The following is a 19,473-nucleotide window of genomic DNA, read 5'->3' on the forward strand; positions in this document are numbered from 1 at the left end:
AATTTCACCTGTAATTACCTAAAGCTGAATAATTATATTATACTTGATATCTAGCTGTAACTTCCAGGAAGGCTTATAAGATGTTTCGTATGAATTTTACTTACAATGTGGAAAATATAGAATTTTAATAGGGAAGTAAAAATAATACATAGTCTGTGCTTTGAAGTCCTGAAATATAATATTCCTAAAAGACGATCCATTTATGAAGCAAATTTATTCCTAAAAGAAGATCCATTTCAGTGTCAATTTCAATAATTATTTAAAAATTAGTGACCCGCCCCTACTTCGCCTAAGTACAATGTAATACTTATGTACTTAAAAAAACCTTCCTCTTGAATCACTCTATCTAATAAAAAAACGCATCAAAATCCGTTGCGCAGTTTTAAAGATCTAAGCATACATAGGGACAGACAGACAGGAAAGCGACTTTGTTTAATATGTACCTACTATGTAATTTTGTAATGATAATGATAAGCAGTTCACTAACCAACAGAATTTCTATTTTTTATTAATTTGTAAACCAGCCCATCCCACAATAGGTGAGTATACTCCACTGCGTGTTGAGTTCTTAAACGAAAATTCTTTCTTAGATTGCCTTCGCCCAAGTAATTTATTTCGTTCGACTCCGGAATTTTAAATTGCCCAGGTTATCTTTAGGGCGCAGTTGCCGGTCAAACGCGTCTGTGTTCTACTAGACAGGATTATGCTAAATTATTAAATACGAGTATATTGGATACTACTTTCCTGGTAGTATCACAGAATAATAATAAGTACTACGTACAGAAGTTTACTTCACGAAGGTTTTTAAAAAAAATTATGCTGAATGTCATTAACAATATGGTGTAATTTAGCTTGTCTCAAGGGTCAAGCACCATTTTGTTGACATACGTCAGTGATCGGTACTGATGTGACGTGAGGTGCCAAACTGCAGAAAATGGCGGAGGAAATACATGATTTAGCATGAATTATCATGAATAATATTAACTACTTATTCACCTCTCAATGTCTTCAGGCAAGTTAAAAAGTATATTCTGTGTTTTTATTATTATTTAGGCAGTTAAATACTGCACAGTATTTAGTACACCATTTTCTTTATTTTCTTCCATCATAGGTACACAAAATACGCGTGCGTGAGTCAATGCTCGCTCGTATGTGAGGCCTTGTCGAATAGTAATCCTGTAGGATGCCATCGTGCGTGTTTTGTTTTCGATGTAAACTCGCGGAGGTGAACAGGCCTGGTAGTATCTAAATATCGTAGAGCTGATGGCCGTTGGGGCAGAAAAGTTCTCGAGTGGCGACCACGGGCCGCAAGACGTAGTGTGGGGGGCCTTCCCCACTAGGTAGACCGACGATCTGGTGAAGGTCGGTCGTTGTAGAAATCCTTGCTCCCCGTTGGGTTTTTCACTGATTTAAATACGAATATAATATCCTAAATTTTACGATCGCATTTTGTTTTGATTTTTTTTAAATCAGAATATTCTAAACAGCATGTCTAGTCTAATCGTTTATTTGGAAGTCTCTCCATTGGTGCTAAATAATGTTCTCTTCGTCGGCAACGTATCAATCTGACAATGTTTGGGGAGCCTCTCAATACGTATTTAATAGCAGCTTATTTTCATCGCATAAGCTTTTAAGCAATTTTCTTATACCATTTAAACCAGGAGTAAATACTTATCTCAGAGGCGTTAATTCAGTTAATTCGAATCTCGTGTATTTTTAAGTAAATCAACTCTTGAACATTTTCCCCAATTGAGTCTGTTACTAAGGAAACCTTGTGTACTTTTAGACATGAATAAGTATAAAGTATCTTATACATATAAAAACTGATTTATCTTATTTAAAAACCTATAGTAGAAAACACGACCTACCAGCTGTCAGATTACGAGTATGTTTACGCTCGCAAATGTTTGTATTGTGCAAAGATCGAACCCACGACCTCTGCTTCTTATAGCCATCAAAATTAGTACTGAACTTGCTTTCAATTTTCTGTCAAAACTATATATTATACCCTCTTTAGTTGGTCTTTCTGAATACAATTTCATCATTTTTGTAAGTCTTTTTGCAAATACGAAGCAAGTAAGGTTAATATTAAGAAGAAGGAAGTAAAGTACCTATGCATATACTTATCTATATCATCATAGAGATTAAAGCTTTTAAAGGTCACTGTTAACAAAAGCACAAAGACGGTGGCGGAAGTGCAACTTCCTACAGTAACGGGCGGCCAGTAGAAATGAAAGAAAAATGCATAGAAATATATTTTTCAAGCCTTAGCCACATAAATCTTTGTGGTATTATCCTCGTAAGTCTTTTGTGTTATAGATTATATCTGACCTGCATGATTTATAGCACAAAGTGAGTAGACACTGATGTCTGGCCAGCATTTAGTTGTAGGTTAAATCCTCCTTTACCCTCTGGTAAATTAGAGACGGTCTTACCCCTGCAGTACAAAAATAAGACCCATAGAGACGAAACACAGAGCCGCCCACAAATAGCCGGACTTAGCTTATCGCCAAGATCTCACATCCGAAATATCCGGTATCGCAGTGTTTGCTGCTCCCGGCGTAAGCATAATTTCCACCTCGTGTTTGTCACAAAAAGGCAGTATAAAAATGATGATGATGGTGACCTAGCTCCCTGTAATACTAACCATTTCGACATCATGGTTTCGACATCAAGCAGATTATGATCAGATTTTCTTTCATTGTTTACTTCCATTGCTCTATGTTTTAGTCGTTGATCAAGAGGCAGAGACAACTTTTTGCAGCAATCTTTATTGTCCATGACCTCATTTTGTCTGGCGATGGAAAACAAAACTGTTTTTGTGTTAGTTACTTAACATTTTGTCTTGAAGTTCCTATATAAAAATAAACGTGATATTTTCTATAATTTTATGTACGCAAATTTACTTTTAATATTGTTTTGTTATTCTTATATCTTTAAACAAAGTTCTTAACCTAGTTACCCAGAACTTTGCGTCATAAAAATGACACAATCGGTCAGCCTATTAACTGTAACAAACTTTTCAAACTTTCTTTTGAAACAATATTTTGAAATTCCCCTAATTTCGATCCAGAAAACAAAACTGAAATTGCAGGAAAATTGCTTGTTATAACTTGAAAATTATCTTGTAATTCAACCCTAATAATTTCAGATGATCTTAGGGATTAATTTTGCGATCATGTTACTTAAAACAAATGACGTTCTAAAGCTCAATTTGCAGTCTAGTCCCCCAACAATTAAACTAAGACAAATTCGGAGGAAAATTTTAACTGTCAATAACTCTAAACCCAAACAAAGCGAAAACTGTCTGAAAACAAGAGTCAAGTTTCAATTCGATATATCATTTGAGCCGCCGTCTATCGATCAGTCTGTCAACTGAAATAAGATCTGGATGGCGTTCATTACGAGCTTGAAAACTTCTGGCAACGTGGTAGGACACACGGATATGCTCTTTAAGGAGTAAGATATTTTCACACAATTTCGGTTTACTTATCACTTTTGGTGTATCATCATTTCATACAACCACAAGACGTCCACTGCTGAACATAGGCCTCCCCCAATGATTTCCATATTGACCAGTTGGTAGCGACCTGCATCCAGTGTCTTCCTGCTAACTTTATGAGGTCTTCGGTACACCTTGTGGCGACCTCCGTTGCTGCGTTTTCCGCGCGTTTCCTAACTGAAAACCATTTCGATACAATTATATTTATACAATTATTTTCTGGTATCAAGGCTTCTAGTTTTCATTAGCTTCAATATTCTTATACATTCATAATAGTCCACTCCGTAGCACACAGTAAACTTGAATCACATAAAGGTAAGATGAAAATGATTTCTTCGTCTAAGATGAAGAGCAAATAAATATCTTAACAGCTGTGTGTATCATCGCATTTTCAAGCACATTCCTTCAAAGTTTTGAGATTTGAATGGCGCAAGTTATGATTATCACATTAAGCCGGGTGTGACTGTACTTACCGACAGAAGTTCGCATAATCAAGCTCTGATTGTGACACTGTGGTCATGTCATTTGCTAACTTCTGGGGTCTAATAATACCACGCATATGGCAAGAGTTCTTTGGAGGTGATTAGTTTAAGATAGGGACTTTAAAATTTTGAATTAACCCTCTCTCTGATGTTTTGCTGTGCCCTTGCAGGGCGTCAAAATACCTGCATCTCAATAGAGATGCTTGGGTAATACAATACTATTACCCAAGCAACTGCACTCAGGAGTATTTGATGAGTGCTGCTGACAACGCCACTCTTGTGGCGGAGTTTTGGGCTGACACTGTGTAGGTTTGCTGTCGACACGAAAAGAAGAAGAATTGTATTACCACTATAACGTGATAAACAATGTGACTTGCAATGAAGAGTTTGACTTGTCCAAAATTACAAATTATGAAGGTCTTCTTCAGATTCAATCTAACAAGGAAAAAGTATTATTTAGAAAATTAGTTTTATCCCATTTTTTTTTGTACTGCGCGTAATAAAAGTGAATTTTATGTACTATTTTTATTATACAGGACCTACCTAGGTACTATTAACTATGCTGTTAATTAACCAATAAAAACCATAATTAATCACTTTTATAATTTTATGAATTCTGCCTTAATTTTAATCGGTTGTAAAAAAAATGCTTTACCTACTACACAATTCAATTAAGTGTCTTAAATAAACATAAAGTTTGCAATAAAACAAACTGCCCGATGAAGATGGAAGAAATGAAAATGCTGCAACTTGTCCCGACGCTCTGATATACGAGTATCCGACTAAGCTTTCGCAAAGCCCCCGTTTCTTGGAACCCGTCGGTGTCTTTTAGCAAATTGCTCTATTTTACCTAGTGCATTGTGTCACAGTGTAGAATGTGCAGTAGAAAGAATGACATTACTCTGTTTGTAACTGGTCTGATAATTTGAATAAGTAGTTGCGAATCTTACTAGCTAGAGTAATCATCATCATTGACATTACAGACTACTCTATTTCAATCCCACTTTATTCATACGTTCACTTTCTTGAGGTCGTGTCGGTCCGTTTAGCTAGGCGTATATTAGCCAAAATGTGTTCTCCTTTCGACAACTATTTAAGTAAACACATCGATTTGTCTAATAATTTACAATGACAATTACAATTCTGTGTAATTAATGTAAGTTGTAACTGGCTCTATGTTGCAATTTTATTTTTTATTCTGAAATACTTAGGTACTGTTAGCTTTATAAGCCGCAACATTTTTTTGAACCTCAAACGAGATTAATTTCCTCTTCATCAGTTTTAAACTATAAATATAAAAGCAAATTAGCTGCACTTCTCTACTCTGTGGTCGTACGCACCTGCACTTTGTAGTTCTTAGATGATGAAAGCGTTTTTACGACAGTAATAGTCTGCATTCCAATGAGATCAGTATCTTCTGTGTACTCGTTTATGTAACACATATATGATACAAAGCATTTTTGGTTTATTAGAATTAAGCTCAAAGCACAATTAAATTTTTAGGATTTTACTTTTTTTATTTAGACCTATCACAGGAACGACTCTCTGACTGATATTGAGACGAGTTTTAATTATTTTTTTATAGGGACCTTAAACCAGTTAATTTAGATCTCAAAAACTTGATTGTAGAGGCGACAATAGCCCAATTGTGTCGATATCGTACCAACTTTGGATGTACCGAGGGTTGGTAGTTCGGTTCGAACCCATCCGCCGCTGGACTAATAGTGCTGAAGTAACTACAAGCAACAAACAGAAGCAAATATTCAGATCAGCTAAAGCGGTTACCGGTACTGTTAAAATTAATTTATGCAATAAAAACTAAAAAACTCATTTATTTTGGCAAATAGGCTTTTAAAAAGCACTTTTGCACGTCCCAGTATTAACCCTGCGTCGGGACAATAAATCGGCCAGTGCTGAGAAGAAGAAGCGCAAGAAACTCAGTCACTATTACAGATAAAATACAAAATACAGATTACTTAATATTTACTAGAAAAACGTAACCAGTATTTAGTCCGAATATTCCATGATTATGATCACAAAACCCAAAATTATCAAATAAAACTCAAATCAAGAATACAAATCATCCATCGTTAAACAAAATATAGGAAGGTATAGGTAAAATAGTCCTTAATGTATTAATCATTCCTTTGACACCTTTTGATCGCCAACAAAGAGTGGTACAGATCATTTGAGCCCGCTTAAGGCGGTCGACAGTCAATTAAGTTCTATAAGACAGGTAACGGAAAAAGCATAGAAGAATAGAATCAGGTTTCGGGCAGGATAAAGGTACAAAGGGTGCCCGGATAAGGGGACAAATAAAAACCGTCAATTGGTACGGACACTGCCAAGGGGCATTTGGCATGGTGAAATGTAGAAAGAAAATCTGAAAAAGGTGGTATTGTTCACTTAATTATTTGTAGAGATAAAAAGTAGAGTTGAATCTAAATGAGTTTTTACCCTACTTTACCTTGATCCCAAGAAGTTCAATGTTAGTTTTCAGAATGTTCGTTTTATTACAACTTTTGAACGGGAATGTATTGAGCCATTTGTTAAAAAATTGGGCCAACAAACATGACGTGTGTTCAAATTCTTTTAAATTAATAATTTTTAAGGCTTGATTCGTAACTCTTTTAAATAAGTAGCAGTCCTTATTTTGTATTTATTTTGGTAATTTTTACTTACCTTTTATATGAAGACTACTTCTAACCTATTTACTTTACTCAGGCTAAAGCATAAACTCCAATGAGTGTTCACCAACTGAGATTTCCCATTCCAATTTGGTTTCCTAAGTGAGCAACATTTAATTTTGATATTTTAACTTCGTGATGGTTTGCAATGAAAACCCTTCAGTTCTAAAGTTAAACAAGCGCTTTTAACAAATTAAGCTAAACAAAAATTAATGCTATGTATGTTGTAATTAATTATGGGCTATTAAAATTTTAGATGTGTTGTCGACTGAAAAATTAACAAAAATATTTTAGTATGTTGTTGACTGAAAATATGATCAAAAATAAGACAAAAAGCGATCAACTTTGTTAGTTACTGACTCTTTTATTTTTAATAGTTTTTTTTAAATCTAGTAATGGACGTATTATAATTTATAACTGCTACCTGACGACTGATCTGAGGAGGTAAGGTATTGTTTACTGTGCTATTTGCTCTATAATCAGTAGACTGTATTATTTGCAGTAAGCAAAACTTTATTTTTAATGTAAGTAGGTACCTACCCATAAATATTTTCGACAAAATCTTGCTGTGACAAATTTCCACTTTACAGAGTTTTTATTGCATAAAGTAGGCCATGAAAAGCCATTCTATTCTCATTGCATAGAGTCGGCTATGATTTTATAGCGGCCATAAAAATATTATTTGCTAAGACACATTTATGGTGAGGTCACTTTACTTTTATTTCAGCATGGAATTTACGAAAAAAAATCTCTAACTTCTAACGCCATCTGTGTTCAGTTTTCCAAACTATGTGTTATGAGTGTGCGGGAAATGATGAAACTGAATAAGTTGAGGAATATGACGTAGTTTCAAACATTACTTGTAGATGTCGCTTTCAGATAATTTTCTTTTTATAGCTTTTGGCGCGACTTTGTTTTGTAGATTTCTGTACAGAGTAGAGTAGCATAAATAAATTATTATAATCTACCTTATGTGCTCATAATTCTATAATTCTGATCTAATAACATTAATATAACACAACGTTTTTCCATGTATAGTTGTAAAAAATATTCGATGTTAGCTCTACCTTTTTTTGCTCGGGTGCAATAATTACTAACATTTTAGTAACATTTATCGTCTCAGAAAATCATTTAATTAAAACACAAGTATAAGATCAGATTTTGTCTTCATTTTCTAGAAAACACATCCAACAAGAATTTCTTATATTCTTCTTCTTTGTATGAATACACGATCCTTGCGTTTGCTTCTGCCTTGTCCACGAACGTGTTTGTCGTCAATCCTCTTTTTTGACCTGAAACAAAAATTGTTTTTGTTGTTATCATTGCCAAAAACTTTTCTAAGGGCCCTCGCCCACGGCAACTTTTTAAGCGATGCAGTCGCTCTGCTGTAGCGCGTTAGTAGCGCGTTGGCATCACTTCTGTAGTGCGTTGCAAATGCGACTAACGCGCGTTAGTAGCGATGCTATCGCCGAAAAAGTCGCCGTGGGCGAGGGCCCTAAACTTAAAAAAAAATATCGAAGTCACTTCTTTACAAAAAATATTCTAAAGAAGTGACTGTACATAAATTAATTAATGTTAATCTTATCGATTATTTAGATTTTAGATGATATGCACGGGCATAATATCTTCTGAACTTGATAAAATTCCACGATAATTATAAATCGTATTGATTATGCGAGTAGGTGGGTGTGACGCGAACGAACTTTGTGTGGGCCCTGCCTGTAAAAAGATACACCATCCTACAGATCCAGGCATATTGGTAACGGTTTTTCCTATAGGTGGGTCCCGAGCTTGGAAACTTGTATTAGATGAGTCGTAGCCCAGACAACTTTGCATCACTGCATTAGATGCTACTTTAAATAATTTGCGACACTGTTAACACGTTATGCGTTCAGGTCAAATTGACCGCATTGTCGGTCTCTGTACATTTCGTAATTCTGCCACAAGCAAAGAACGCAAACTGACAGGTGCGGGCTGCCTTCATTTTGACCTGACCAAAGAACGCATCTAGTGTGACAAATTCTTTAAGGTGTGATTGTAGTCATATTTTAAATTCTACTTGTATAAATAAATGCTACTTACCACATAAATGTATATCATGCTTAGAATACTGACATTCGCTGACTAGACTAGGTTTGACCACTACAGCCACGGCTGCCGGGTCTAAAGCATGCCACCTGTCACTTTTTGGTAGCGACACGCTTTCGAATTGATTCATAGCCCTGATTATATCTGTGTCTATTGCTCCAAAGACTTCTTCTCTCCATGCCTGGAAAATGCTTTAAATATTCAAAAACTTGGAAACTCTTCTAAAGGAGACATCAATCGAAATGACTGTGAAGAGAAGTTTACACAATAATCTCTTTTCCGAGTTGATAAGTCTGCTATGACCTTTAGTAGACCAAAACATAAAGTATTAGAAGAACAGTGCAGCTATAAAAGATGTTTGAAGGCAGACCTACTGACGACAGCACAATAAGCTAATCACTGCGATACCTATCTTATGAAATATGTGCTATTTTGCCGTGCTAACAATATCAGCAACAACTCCATTTTTTCGTCAAACTATAATGAACTCTATTTCAGATGAGCTGACAGGAGCTTTTTTAACAGCAAAATATATCACTAGCGCGGAAGTATTGTCTGCTCTGCTATCGACTGTAACTATAATAAAGAAATATCCATACCCTGGTAATATTCAAATGCGTCATAACTTGAGAGAACGGTAAGAAAGTGACTTTTTCGGGATTGGCATTCTTGGCCACTATGTGATAAGCTTCCACATCCATGTGTGCATTGAACTCTGCATCTGGGTTTTCATCATCTGCAAAGTATCGAAAAAGGTTTTAAGTTACTGGTAATAATTTTACAATCGATTAAATTAATTCTTTGATTTCGTGACTCTGTGGGCATATCCATGGTTGGGCCAAACCTATAGCTGCTTCTAAAGTCTGACAAAAGGGGTAAATTGAGAATAATGACTACGGTTGTCAAAACTACTAAACTATAGGTAGAAGAAAAGAATTGCACTTACCATGAATATGACCTGCAGCCACGTATAAATGGTCCAATCGATCTAGAAATTCCGGATCTGTTTTTATAGCTAACGCTACATTCGTTAGTGTTCCGATAGTTAGAACAATCAAGTCTCCTGCAACAGAAATTTTTCTTACATTAACACTGTTAATGTATAATATTATACCTACCTATTTAAGTTTTCTATCTTTAAAAAACCTACAAAGTATCAGCCCAAAACTCCGCTACAAGAGTGGCGTTGTCAGCAGCATTAATTAAATCCTTTCTTATAAGAACCTGTGACTTACCTTTATAAGTTTTAGACAGATCTATAAGTGCTGTTACAGCATTCTTCTCCTGTGCTGGCACCAGGTCATCAAAGTTGAGACCTGAATCTCCGAGACCATCATTTCCAAACCACGCGCCAGCATCCGGGGTCGTCACCAGTGAGGATTTAGACCCTCTGAAGATTGGTATCTGGAATACAGATCCTTAGTACTAAAGGACAATAATTATATTATTGATGAAACTCTTGATTTAATTATACGTTTCTATATTCTGCCTCCAAGTACTTCCAGCAACCTTCACCAGATCATTAGAATACCTGGATGCGGGCAGCGTAGGATCAGTCGCTGTTGAAATCCTTGGAGGAGGTGGAAATCTTTGTCCCACTCCTGGACAAATTGGCGTCATTTGGCTGAAATGAACGAACGGATCTTCTGCCTACCATTCATGTGGTACTTAAATATTACCATGCTTGTTTATTAATTAGTAAATATTACCATGCTTGTTTTTTTATTAGTTACAGAACTGACGGCCGATGGGACAGCAAGATTCTGGAATGGAGGCGGTGTACCGGAAGGCGCAGCGTGGGACGTCCACCTACAAGGTGGACCGACGACATCGTAAAGGTAGCAGGGAAGCGCTGGACGCAGGCCGCTACCAATCGATCAACGTGGAAAGCATTAGGGGAGGCCAATGTTCAGCAGTGGACGTCCTATGGCTGACATGATGATGATGATGATGTTTCTTAATGCAGTACCAAACCAAGCTAATATAAAGTTACTTACATCTTGTCTGTTAGCTATTCTAAGTATTCTTTGGTTATTGAAATATACTTTATGTTCTGGTGTATTCCCGTTTGCAGTGGTTAATCCCACCAGCTTTGGCCTGAAATCATGTCTGACAGTTAGCTCTTTGAAGTTTAGCTTTTGGAAAAGGCTTTATGCTTGTGGAAAATGAGCCTTAAAGTGTTCAGTTATATGGACTGCAGTTGCCATAGGTATCAATATCTTATGAAATGCTGATTGTATAAAAAATAATGTGCCATTATTTCTTATCGTCTTTAGTTATTTGTTTCAGATAAATTACTTACAGCCTTGACCTTGCGATTACTTAAATATAGAGTTGATTCAACTTTTATATCATGTTGTAGGTATTTTGATAAGTTGTAGAATTTCAAAATAACGAATGAAATGTATTTACAGTGATAAAAAAAATCCATTTGCAAACATTTTCAAAGAATACTCTTCTCAAGGTCTTTTCAAAGGTTTCTTAACCCTTCATTTGATTTTGTTCACTGGTATGAACATTGAATTGAAAAAAATAATATGCCGAGTGCATACGTCTTAATTACTGTTAAGTTTTTTTTTTCACTAGAAAATATACTTAAATTTTGGTAGAAAAATATTTTTATGTGCTAGCTACAGTCTGAAAGTGTTAATTTTAGCCAAAATGCCGACATAGCGAAGACCAGGCTTTAGTGTCAAGGTTTCTATTCAAGCTTTACATGTTTTTTATTATAATTGAGTAATGACAGTGGTTTTAACGTATTGCATAGTGTTCATGCTCAATAGCTTGATTGATTTACAATGCTCATTTAATAAATAAGCCATGCTATACCAGGTCAAAGTCGAGTGTTCATCCCAGTGAACATTGCCAAATTACCAGCAATGTTTGATTGTTCATCCCAGTGAACGTTGTCAAATAGGCTATCAAACGTTTATTTTTGCTTAATTTTATTTCAGTGGACCAATTTCTTTATTTAGAGTTAATTTTTATTTTGTTTGAGTTGTTGGCAGCTTGATACTGTATATTGCATGAAATGTAATATCAGAATAATGTTTTGTTGCTTGTAAAAGTGGACATAATTGTTTTCTAAATTTTCATGCAAAATAATTACATATTTTAATTTAGCGGTTGTTTGTAGATTCAAAGTTTGTAGTTCCAAAGAATATTTTTGATTAAAATAATTTTTACTTTTTTATTTAAACCCTGAAGAATATATTTTATAAATGTGGGAGCTGTATTTTTATTATTTTGTGCGACTTGTCCACTTTTAAGTTACATGAACAAAAAATATTTTTTTATCTTTAAAAACTTTAAACATTGTTATTTAATTTTTAGCGTTAAGAGTCGCATCTCAAACGGGTTCATCCAGTGTCTAAGTAGCTCAGTTGGAAGAGCAGTCGCCCGGCAAGCGGAAGGTCGTGGGTTCAATTCCCGCCTTAGGCAGTTCGATTTTTTCAAGTTATTTATAACTTTAAACATTGTTTTACCTCAACGATCACACAAAATTGTATGGTAATAGTTCATTTCTTACTATTTTGTGCACCAAAAAGCGTTTAATACTATAAATTTTACTTTTTATATGAATAATTGTTTTAATTTAATGCCTCTACCTTAAATTGGCAATGTTCACCCCAATGAACAGTTAAAATTCTCCATATATTTGGCAGTGTTCATTGGGATGAACATTATTTTTTTTCTATTTGGTGAAGTTCCGATTTTTTATATATTTTTTTCTGACCTATAAATAACCCTAAGAACATAAATCCGACGATGTATTTTTATTTCTTGATAAATAATGAGTCTGCCAAATTAAGGGTTAAGAAGAAAGTTGACTTTACTGGTAATCAAACTTGGGACTTACCCGTCGAAGTGTTTCTCATATAACAAGGTGAGGAATATAGCCATTGCGTCATCACCCCCTGCGTCATTGTCAATGACTAATTTACTTTTCCTCACTTCAGAACTGAAAATCAACAATAAAAAGTAATACAGTATACAAACATAACTGACTAAACTTTTTTGTTGCAAAATAACACCTATTACTAACTACATAAGTTCCTACAGTATTTAACTTGATGTAGGTACTGTCGTCTGTTCTTACTTGAAAGGATCTAGCTTGTTAACCAACTTCGATAAAAGGAGGATGTTCTAAATTCGGTCGGTACCTAGGTATATATTTTTTTGGTAATAATAACCCAATGTAGAGAAAGAAACTTTTTTACTTCCTTTACTTATACCTACTCTTCAGTCTTTCGGGACCTTAAAGTAAGAATACATCAGTTACTTGCTTGAATTTTTTTTATCATTTTCATTCTCACGGAATATTCAATAAAAATTGAAATTTAAATATTATTAGAAATAAGAATGAGATTTTTAGTTTATTATTTATCAAATGTAGGAATTAACCAATATTTTTTTAAATTCGTTTCATTAAAGTTGTTTTTAAGGAATTACACGTCATTATCTACAAATTATAATTAGGAAACGTAACTTTTTATTCTTTTAATTTTGTTATTTAAAATTGCCAGAAGAAAATTAAAACCATGACTTACAAATCAGCCGTAGTAACACACAAACAAACCAATAATATTACTCTCAGCATATTACAAATTTACACACGCGTGTTTTGTTACGTATCTCAAGATAAACTACACTGTATCAGTAATCTCTGCCCCGCACAGTTGCCCCGTGATTTGTGAACTTGACAGTTCTATAGCCAAACGAGAACAAACACCCCATAAAAATAAGAACTCAGAAAAACCAACACAGTCTGCCTACAAGGAAAGATAGCGGGAGCTCACGTTATAACTGCATATTTGGAGGTTGGAGGTGTTGATGAATGATGAAGGTGCTCGATGAATAATACAAAATATATGCATCATCATCATCATTTTAGCCATAGGATGTCCACTGCTAAACATAGGTTTCCTCCAATAATTTCCATATCGCTCGATTAGTGGCGGCCTGCATCCAGTGCCTTCCTATGATCATGAGGTAGTCGGTCCACCTTGTGAGTGGACGTCTCAAGTACCTGGCCTTCACTCCAAAACCTTGCTGCCACATCAGTCGTCAGATCTGTGTACTATGTGCCCTGCTTATAGCCATTCCAGCTATCTTATCCGTCAGGCTATTTGTGTAAGATATCTTCCACAAATTGTAGCGGCCACTAGCGATTTAACGTCTATAAAATGAATGTGCTGGCTGTTCTCAATAAGAACATAAAAACTCAATAAGAACGTATTTTGATAAAAAATGTAACGTTATCATATTTTTTTCTTAACTTATCATAATCGTAAGGGATTGAGTGAGTATTGCACAGTCATGCCGACCAAAGGGGTGTAAGCCTTTTTTAAATTATTCATTAGTAATTTATTTTTAAAAAGGTAAAAGCACAGAAAATAAATCAGTACTACCTACTCTAACCCTATCACTACTTCGGAACAATAAATGGAATATAATATTTGAAAAGAAGCAGCAAGAAACTTAGTCGAGCTCGGCCAGCGAAAGGTCGTGGGTTCGATTCCCACCTTAGGCAGTTCGATATTTTCAAGTTATTTACAAGAAACTTTTGCCCGTTTTCACCACCAAAAAACGTCTAATTTGAAAGAGCTCTTACACTTGTAAAGTACGTAGTACATTATAACTCAATGCTTGTAAATTCCGATCGATCAGAGTATTAGACCGATAACTGTTATAAATAACACTCTTTATAGTTTGATATGCACAAGTAATTAAATAATATACATTACAACATAGTCATTGTTGATGTAGAGACAACAAAACTTGCAGATAAAAATAAAAATACTTACTTTGTCGCAGCATCCATTGGAGTTAAGAATAGATGTTTATCACTTTGAGCAAGATGTTCTTACAAAACATTCACTTATACACTGTCTCTAACATAAAGCTCAATTCATAAAACGTCTCTTTAATTTCGTATTTCTAACATTTCTGACAAATAACCTCAAAATGAAGAGTGCAATGACTCAACAACAGTCCGTGTTATTTGTGAATTATCAGCTGTTAAATTGTTAGATCTTATCTCTTTGTAACAAAGCTCAATTCGTGTCTAAAATTTGCATTCATATAGGTCTCTGTTTAACTGGTGAATAATACTGTTTACGTTTGACATAGTATCCTTGTCCTTTTCTTACATAATGCGTTAGAAAGAGACAGATTTCGCCTCTCGCCTTGATAATGGCATTTTGTATAAATGTATCACTCACGTGGTATTTAGTTCGTGTTAGAAAAACTAAAAGTAGAGATAAAATAATAAAAGTTGAGGTAGTTGCAGAATGTAAATAATAATAATGAAAATGTATGATTTGCATGTTTGTGGTATTTATGTTTGATTAGGGTACAAAATAAGATTTTTTTTTTTTGTTTAATGACATTTTATTTTACTTTCGTCTAAATAGGTCAAGTAAAAATTGTTGATATTCGGCGTCTTTCATTGAATAAATCATTCTAACGTTTGCATGTTCTTTGTCCACAATCTTGTTAGTATTTAAGCCTCTTTTATCTCCTGAAAAAAACAAAAAGAAACAGTAAAATTAATTATTTTCTTCCTGGTAGATACCTCTTCCTCTAGAGCGCTGCAACTCCTGTATAGCCAGGCTCTACAGCTTGACCGCCAATAAATACCCAACCAGTGAAAGTCAAGTTTGTCCCGGGGGAAAGTAAACTGTATACTCACCGCAAAGTATGATATCGTTCTGGGAGTACTTATACTCATTAACCAGTTCTGTCTTGATGGCAGCAGCGACAGCCGACGGGTCCAAAGATTGCCATCTGCTTCCAGGTCTCCGAAGAGACACCTGTTCGTACTTGTTCATAGCTCTAACGACCTCACTGTCAATAGCACCTAGAGTTTCCTGTCTCCAAGTCTGAAATAGAATATTTAAATTACTTTTGTCGTGTGGATCTCTATTTGTCACAGAATACAAAATAATATTATCTAATAATAAAAAACTCTTATCACAGGGTATGAAAAATATTTTACGTGCTATGCTTAGGCCTACTATACACACACATTTTCAAAGAATTGGTCAAGCTGTTTCGGAGGACTTTTGTTACAAACACTGTGACACGAGAATTTTACAGATTATTTCCCTCTGAATACCTCTATCGTAATATAAGCCATTGGTAGTCTACTGCAGTACTTTCTTCTTTTTGAAGTCTCATTAGTGTCTTATTATGGCAAATTTTTGAGTGATAAGATCAGGTCATGAGACTTACTCTTGTGTAATTCAGAAATATTTGAATCTGCGAGAAAGGTACGACAGTAACTTTGTCTGGAGTTGCATTCTTTACAACGATATGGTATGCTTCTGCATCCATTAAAGCGTTGAATTCTGGTTGTGGGTGCATATCACCTGCAAGAAGGAATTTCAACAATTATTATTTTAATAACTGAATAAGGAACGCCCAAAACAGAATTATTTTTTCAAGCAAGAGCTGAAAATCAGTGTTCTGCTCATTTTAGAGCAGTGTCTACACTGAGCTCTCTGCTTTTTTGCATCGCTAACGGCACACTTATACCTTGGCGCAGGATTTTCTTTTTTACTCTTTGTAATGTGCTATATCTTTTCTGCTACTCCTGTGTTTATTAATCTTACTTTTTGCTTCTTGTGTGTCAATGTGTATCTATCATCTATCTATCTAATTAGGAAAATATTTTGTGTATTTTTTATTAGAAATATAGGTAACTAGATGTCCGCTTCAATTTCGGTCTATTACAGATAGTAGTTATAACGTGCTTCCACTCTCGCTTCTCCAGTTCCCCCCACTTTCTCCAATCATCCTATTTTGCCCCATTTCTCCCCCATCTCCACTCTTTCTTACACCTCACCTCCGCCTCCAACTCTTCAATTTACCTCCTTGTCATGTTAACTTACTATGAATATGTCCAGCTGCAACATAGAGTTGGGACAGTCGATTCAAAAATTGAGGATCAATTTTTATTGCCAAAGCAATATTAGTTAACGTCCCAATAGTAACTATGAAGAGACGACCTAAAATAAAGAGAAACAATATTAATACTTATTATTATGTTAGTTTAAGCACAAATTTCCATGTTCTGAAAAAATATTTCACGTAGATTTATGTAACGGTTTCCAATAGGCGGATTTCTTTTTTTTTCTTTTTTTTTGTAGGAAGGGAAAATACATACATTGATCATGCATTCCGTTCATTCAACCATTTATTTACTACTAGCTTTCCGCCCGCGGCTTCGCCCGCGTGGAATTTTGTCTGTCACAGAAAAACTTTATCGCGCGCGTCCCTGTTTCAAAAACCGGGATAAAAACTATCCTATGTTCTTTCCCGGGACTCAAACTATCTCTGTGCCAAATTTCATCAAAATCGGTTGCGAGGTTTAAGCGGGAAAGCGTAACAGACAGACAGACAGACAGACAGACAGACAGAGTTACTTTCGCATTTATAATATTAGTTGGGATGAAAATCACAACTATGAAATAACTCGGTTTTTCTGTGACAAACGGATTATCTCGCGGACAAAACCATGTTTTTGAAAAATGTTGTTGCTTGGTTGCACCATCGCATCTTACCTTAACTTTGACAAACGTCAAAGTCAAATTAAATTAATACAGAAACACCGGTTAAAATTATAGTTACGGTTAAAGTTAAGGTGATAAAACTCAGCCTTACTTTACAAAATGTTTTATTTACACTAACAAACATTATCTGGGTTATTGTTTATTATACCTTCATGCATCTTAGACAGTTCTATGAGACGCATGACAGCATTTTCTTCCTGGACTGGTCCCAAATCTGTGACATTCTCTCCCGTGTCCCCAAGACCATCTACTCCATAGTACGCGTTAGTGGAGGGTGTGTGGACCAACGAGGATCTAGCACCTCTGTAGATTGGGATCTGGGGAGTAATCAGGATTTGTATTCAAATCTTATCAGCAGTTAGTAATGCATTTAAAGTGCGATCCTACTGATCGCCATCGCCAACGCGCACGCAGGCAGCACGCATCAGATTAGCCGAATCTTTAGAATCCTCAATGCTCCAAAATAAATCTGTCAGGCACCATAACTGGACAAAACATCAATTTAGTTCAAAAATTACATGTTGTTGTTCTGGGGGATAGCTTTTCAGTAATCACTACACTGTACGAAGATTTCATCAAATAGTATCTGGCTGAATTCAATACTATTAGAGTATGCGCACATCGTTGATTTTTAGTTGGCCCATAGTTGTGCCCGATTTTAATTTGTATGAAGAATCGGCCAAATCGAATCGGCGTAGTGTGCGCACTCCCATACAAGCCCATACTGATCAACTGCCCGACTAAACTATCGGCCGACGAAAAATCAACGGAGTGCGCCTACTCTTAATAAGAAATTAGAGACTAAGGCTGGGTTGCACCATCTTACTTTAACTTTGACAAACGTCAAAAATCTGTCAAACTCCATACAAGAACCACTGGTTATCGTTGTAGTTACGGTTAAAGTTACGTGGTGCAACTCAGCCTAAGTATCTCACTACAATATGTCGTATGTCGGCCGTTTGGTGTAGTGGTTCAGAACGGACTACTATGCCGAGAGGTCCCGGGTTCGATTCCCGGCCGGGCAGAAATTGAAATGATGAATTTTAATTTCTGTGACGGGTCTGGGTGTGACTATGTATAATATTTATGTATTTAAAAAAAAAAAGTATATAAGTAGTATATCCGTTAAGCTAGCACCCATAACACAAGCATTAAGTTGCTTACTTTGGGGCTAGCTGGCGCTGTGTGAAATTGTCCAAAGATTTATTTATTTATTTATTATTTATTTATTTAATAGTAAACGGTAAAGGAGATGTGAACTTACATCTTGCCGACCAGCGACTTTCAAAACCTTTTGGTTATTAACCACCACATTGTCTTCGAATGTGTTACCATTACCAGTGGTGAGAGCTACCAGTTTCGGTCTGAAAAGATAATTTTCTCTTCTTTACATACATACTTCTTACTTCTACATACTAACCATTTCTAATAATCGTTAAGTAAGTAATTGAAATGTCTTGACAATAGCAATAATTTGATCTTAATTTTCTTTAACGCCCAGTGTATTTAATATTCATCATGTAACGAACATAAAAAAGTTACAAACTTACATTAGTAATGTCATGCCCGTTTTCACTATCAATCTCTAATTTTTAAGTGATCCCTATGAAAACAAAATTCCTGTTAAGTGTTACCATAGGGGTCACTTAAAAATTGAGATTGATGGTGAAAATGGTTTCACCATCAATCTCAATTTTTAAGTCATCAATCTTTTAATCATAAATCTATCCCTGGATTAACCCATTATAGACTAGCGGTCCCATATGGTACCACTTTTTTGTGTGTTTTAATTTGGCTCTATACATTAACACGTGAAAAGATGCAGTGCTCTGATTGATGCAAGTCGTAGCCAATAGATATATTATGGTCTATGCTACTAGGAATAAAAATTGACAGTTATTCTTTTCAGTTGTGTGTAATTGATGATTGAAATGAGTGCATCAAAATTTTCTCTTAAAAATTGACGCGCCATTCAAGTAAGTGATCATATTTTTTTTGTGAGATAGTGAAATACTGATTTTGTTACAATCTTGTATTCTCCATAAGTGCTCTTATTGTGAAATGGTGTAAAATTACGTCGATAGGTAATTTATTGGGAAATATTGTATGTCAAAATTACTGGTACCGTACGGTACCGC

General features: G+C 35.3%; 2 protein-coding genes across 2 annotated transcripts; both read right to left on the reverse strand.

The window, feature by feature from the left end:
• Positions 1–7,820: 7,820 nt before the first annotated feature.
• Positions 7,821–13,511, reverse strand: LOC135084929 (uncharacterized). The gene is made up of 8 exons (XM_063979681.1): positions 13,310–13,511; positions 12,619–12,720; positions 10,757–10,856; positions 9,995–10,163; positions 9,706–9,822; positions 9,359–9,495; positions 8,754–8,940; positions 7,821–7,963 (listed from the first exon to the last, which is right to left on the reverse strand). The coding sequence occupies exons 1-8, from the start codon at positions 13,357–13,359 to the stop codon at positions 7,839–7,841; spliced, it is 987 nt and encodes a 328-aa protein (XP_063835751.1). The 5' UTR covers positions 13,360–13,511; the 3' UTR covers positions 7,821–7,838.
• A 1,624-nt stretch (positions 13,512–15,135) lies between these two features.
• On the reverse strand, positions 15,136–18,899 carry LOC135078872 (uncharacterized). Its single transcript, XM_063973445.1, has 7 exons — positions 18,886–18,899; positions 18,600–18,699; positions 17,484–17,652; positions 16,655–16,771; positions 15,996–16,132; positions 15,454–15,643; positions 15,136–15,282 (listed from the first exon to the last, which is right to left on the reverse strand). The coding sequence occupies exons 1-7, from the start codon at positions 18,897–18,899 to the stop codon at positions 15,158–15,160; spliced, it is 852 nt and encodes a 283-aa protein (XP_063829515.1). The 3' UTR covers positions 15,136–15,157.
• Positions 18,900–19,473: the final 574 nt, after the last annotated feature.

This window comes from Ostrinia nubilalis, chromosome 2 (assembly GCF_963855985.1).
Source record: "Ostrinia nubilalis chromosome 2, ilOstNubi1.1, whole genome shotgun sequence".
Lineage (NCBI taxonomy): Eukaryota > Metazoa > Arthropoda > Insecta > Lepidoptera > Crambidae > Ostrinia > Ostrinia nubilalis.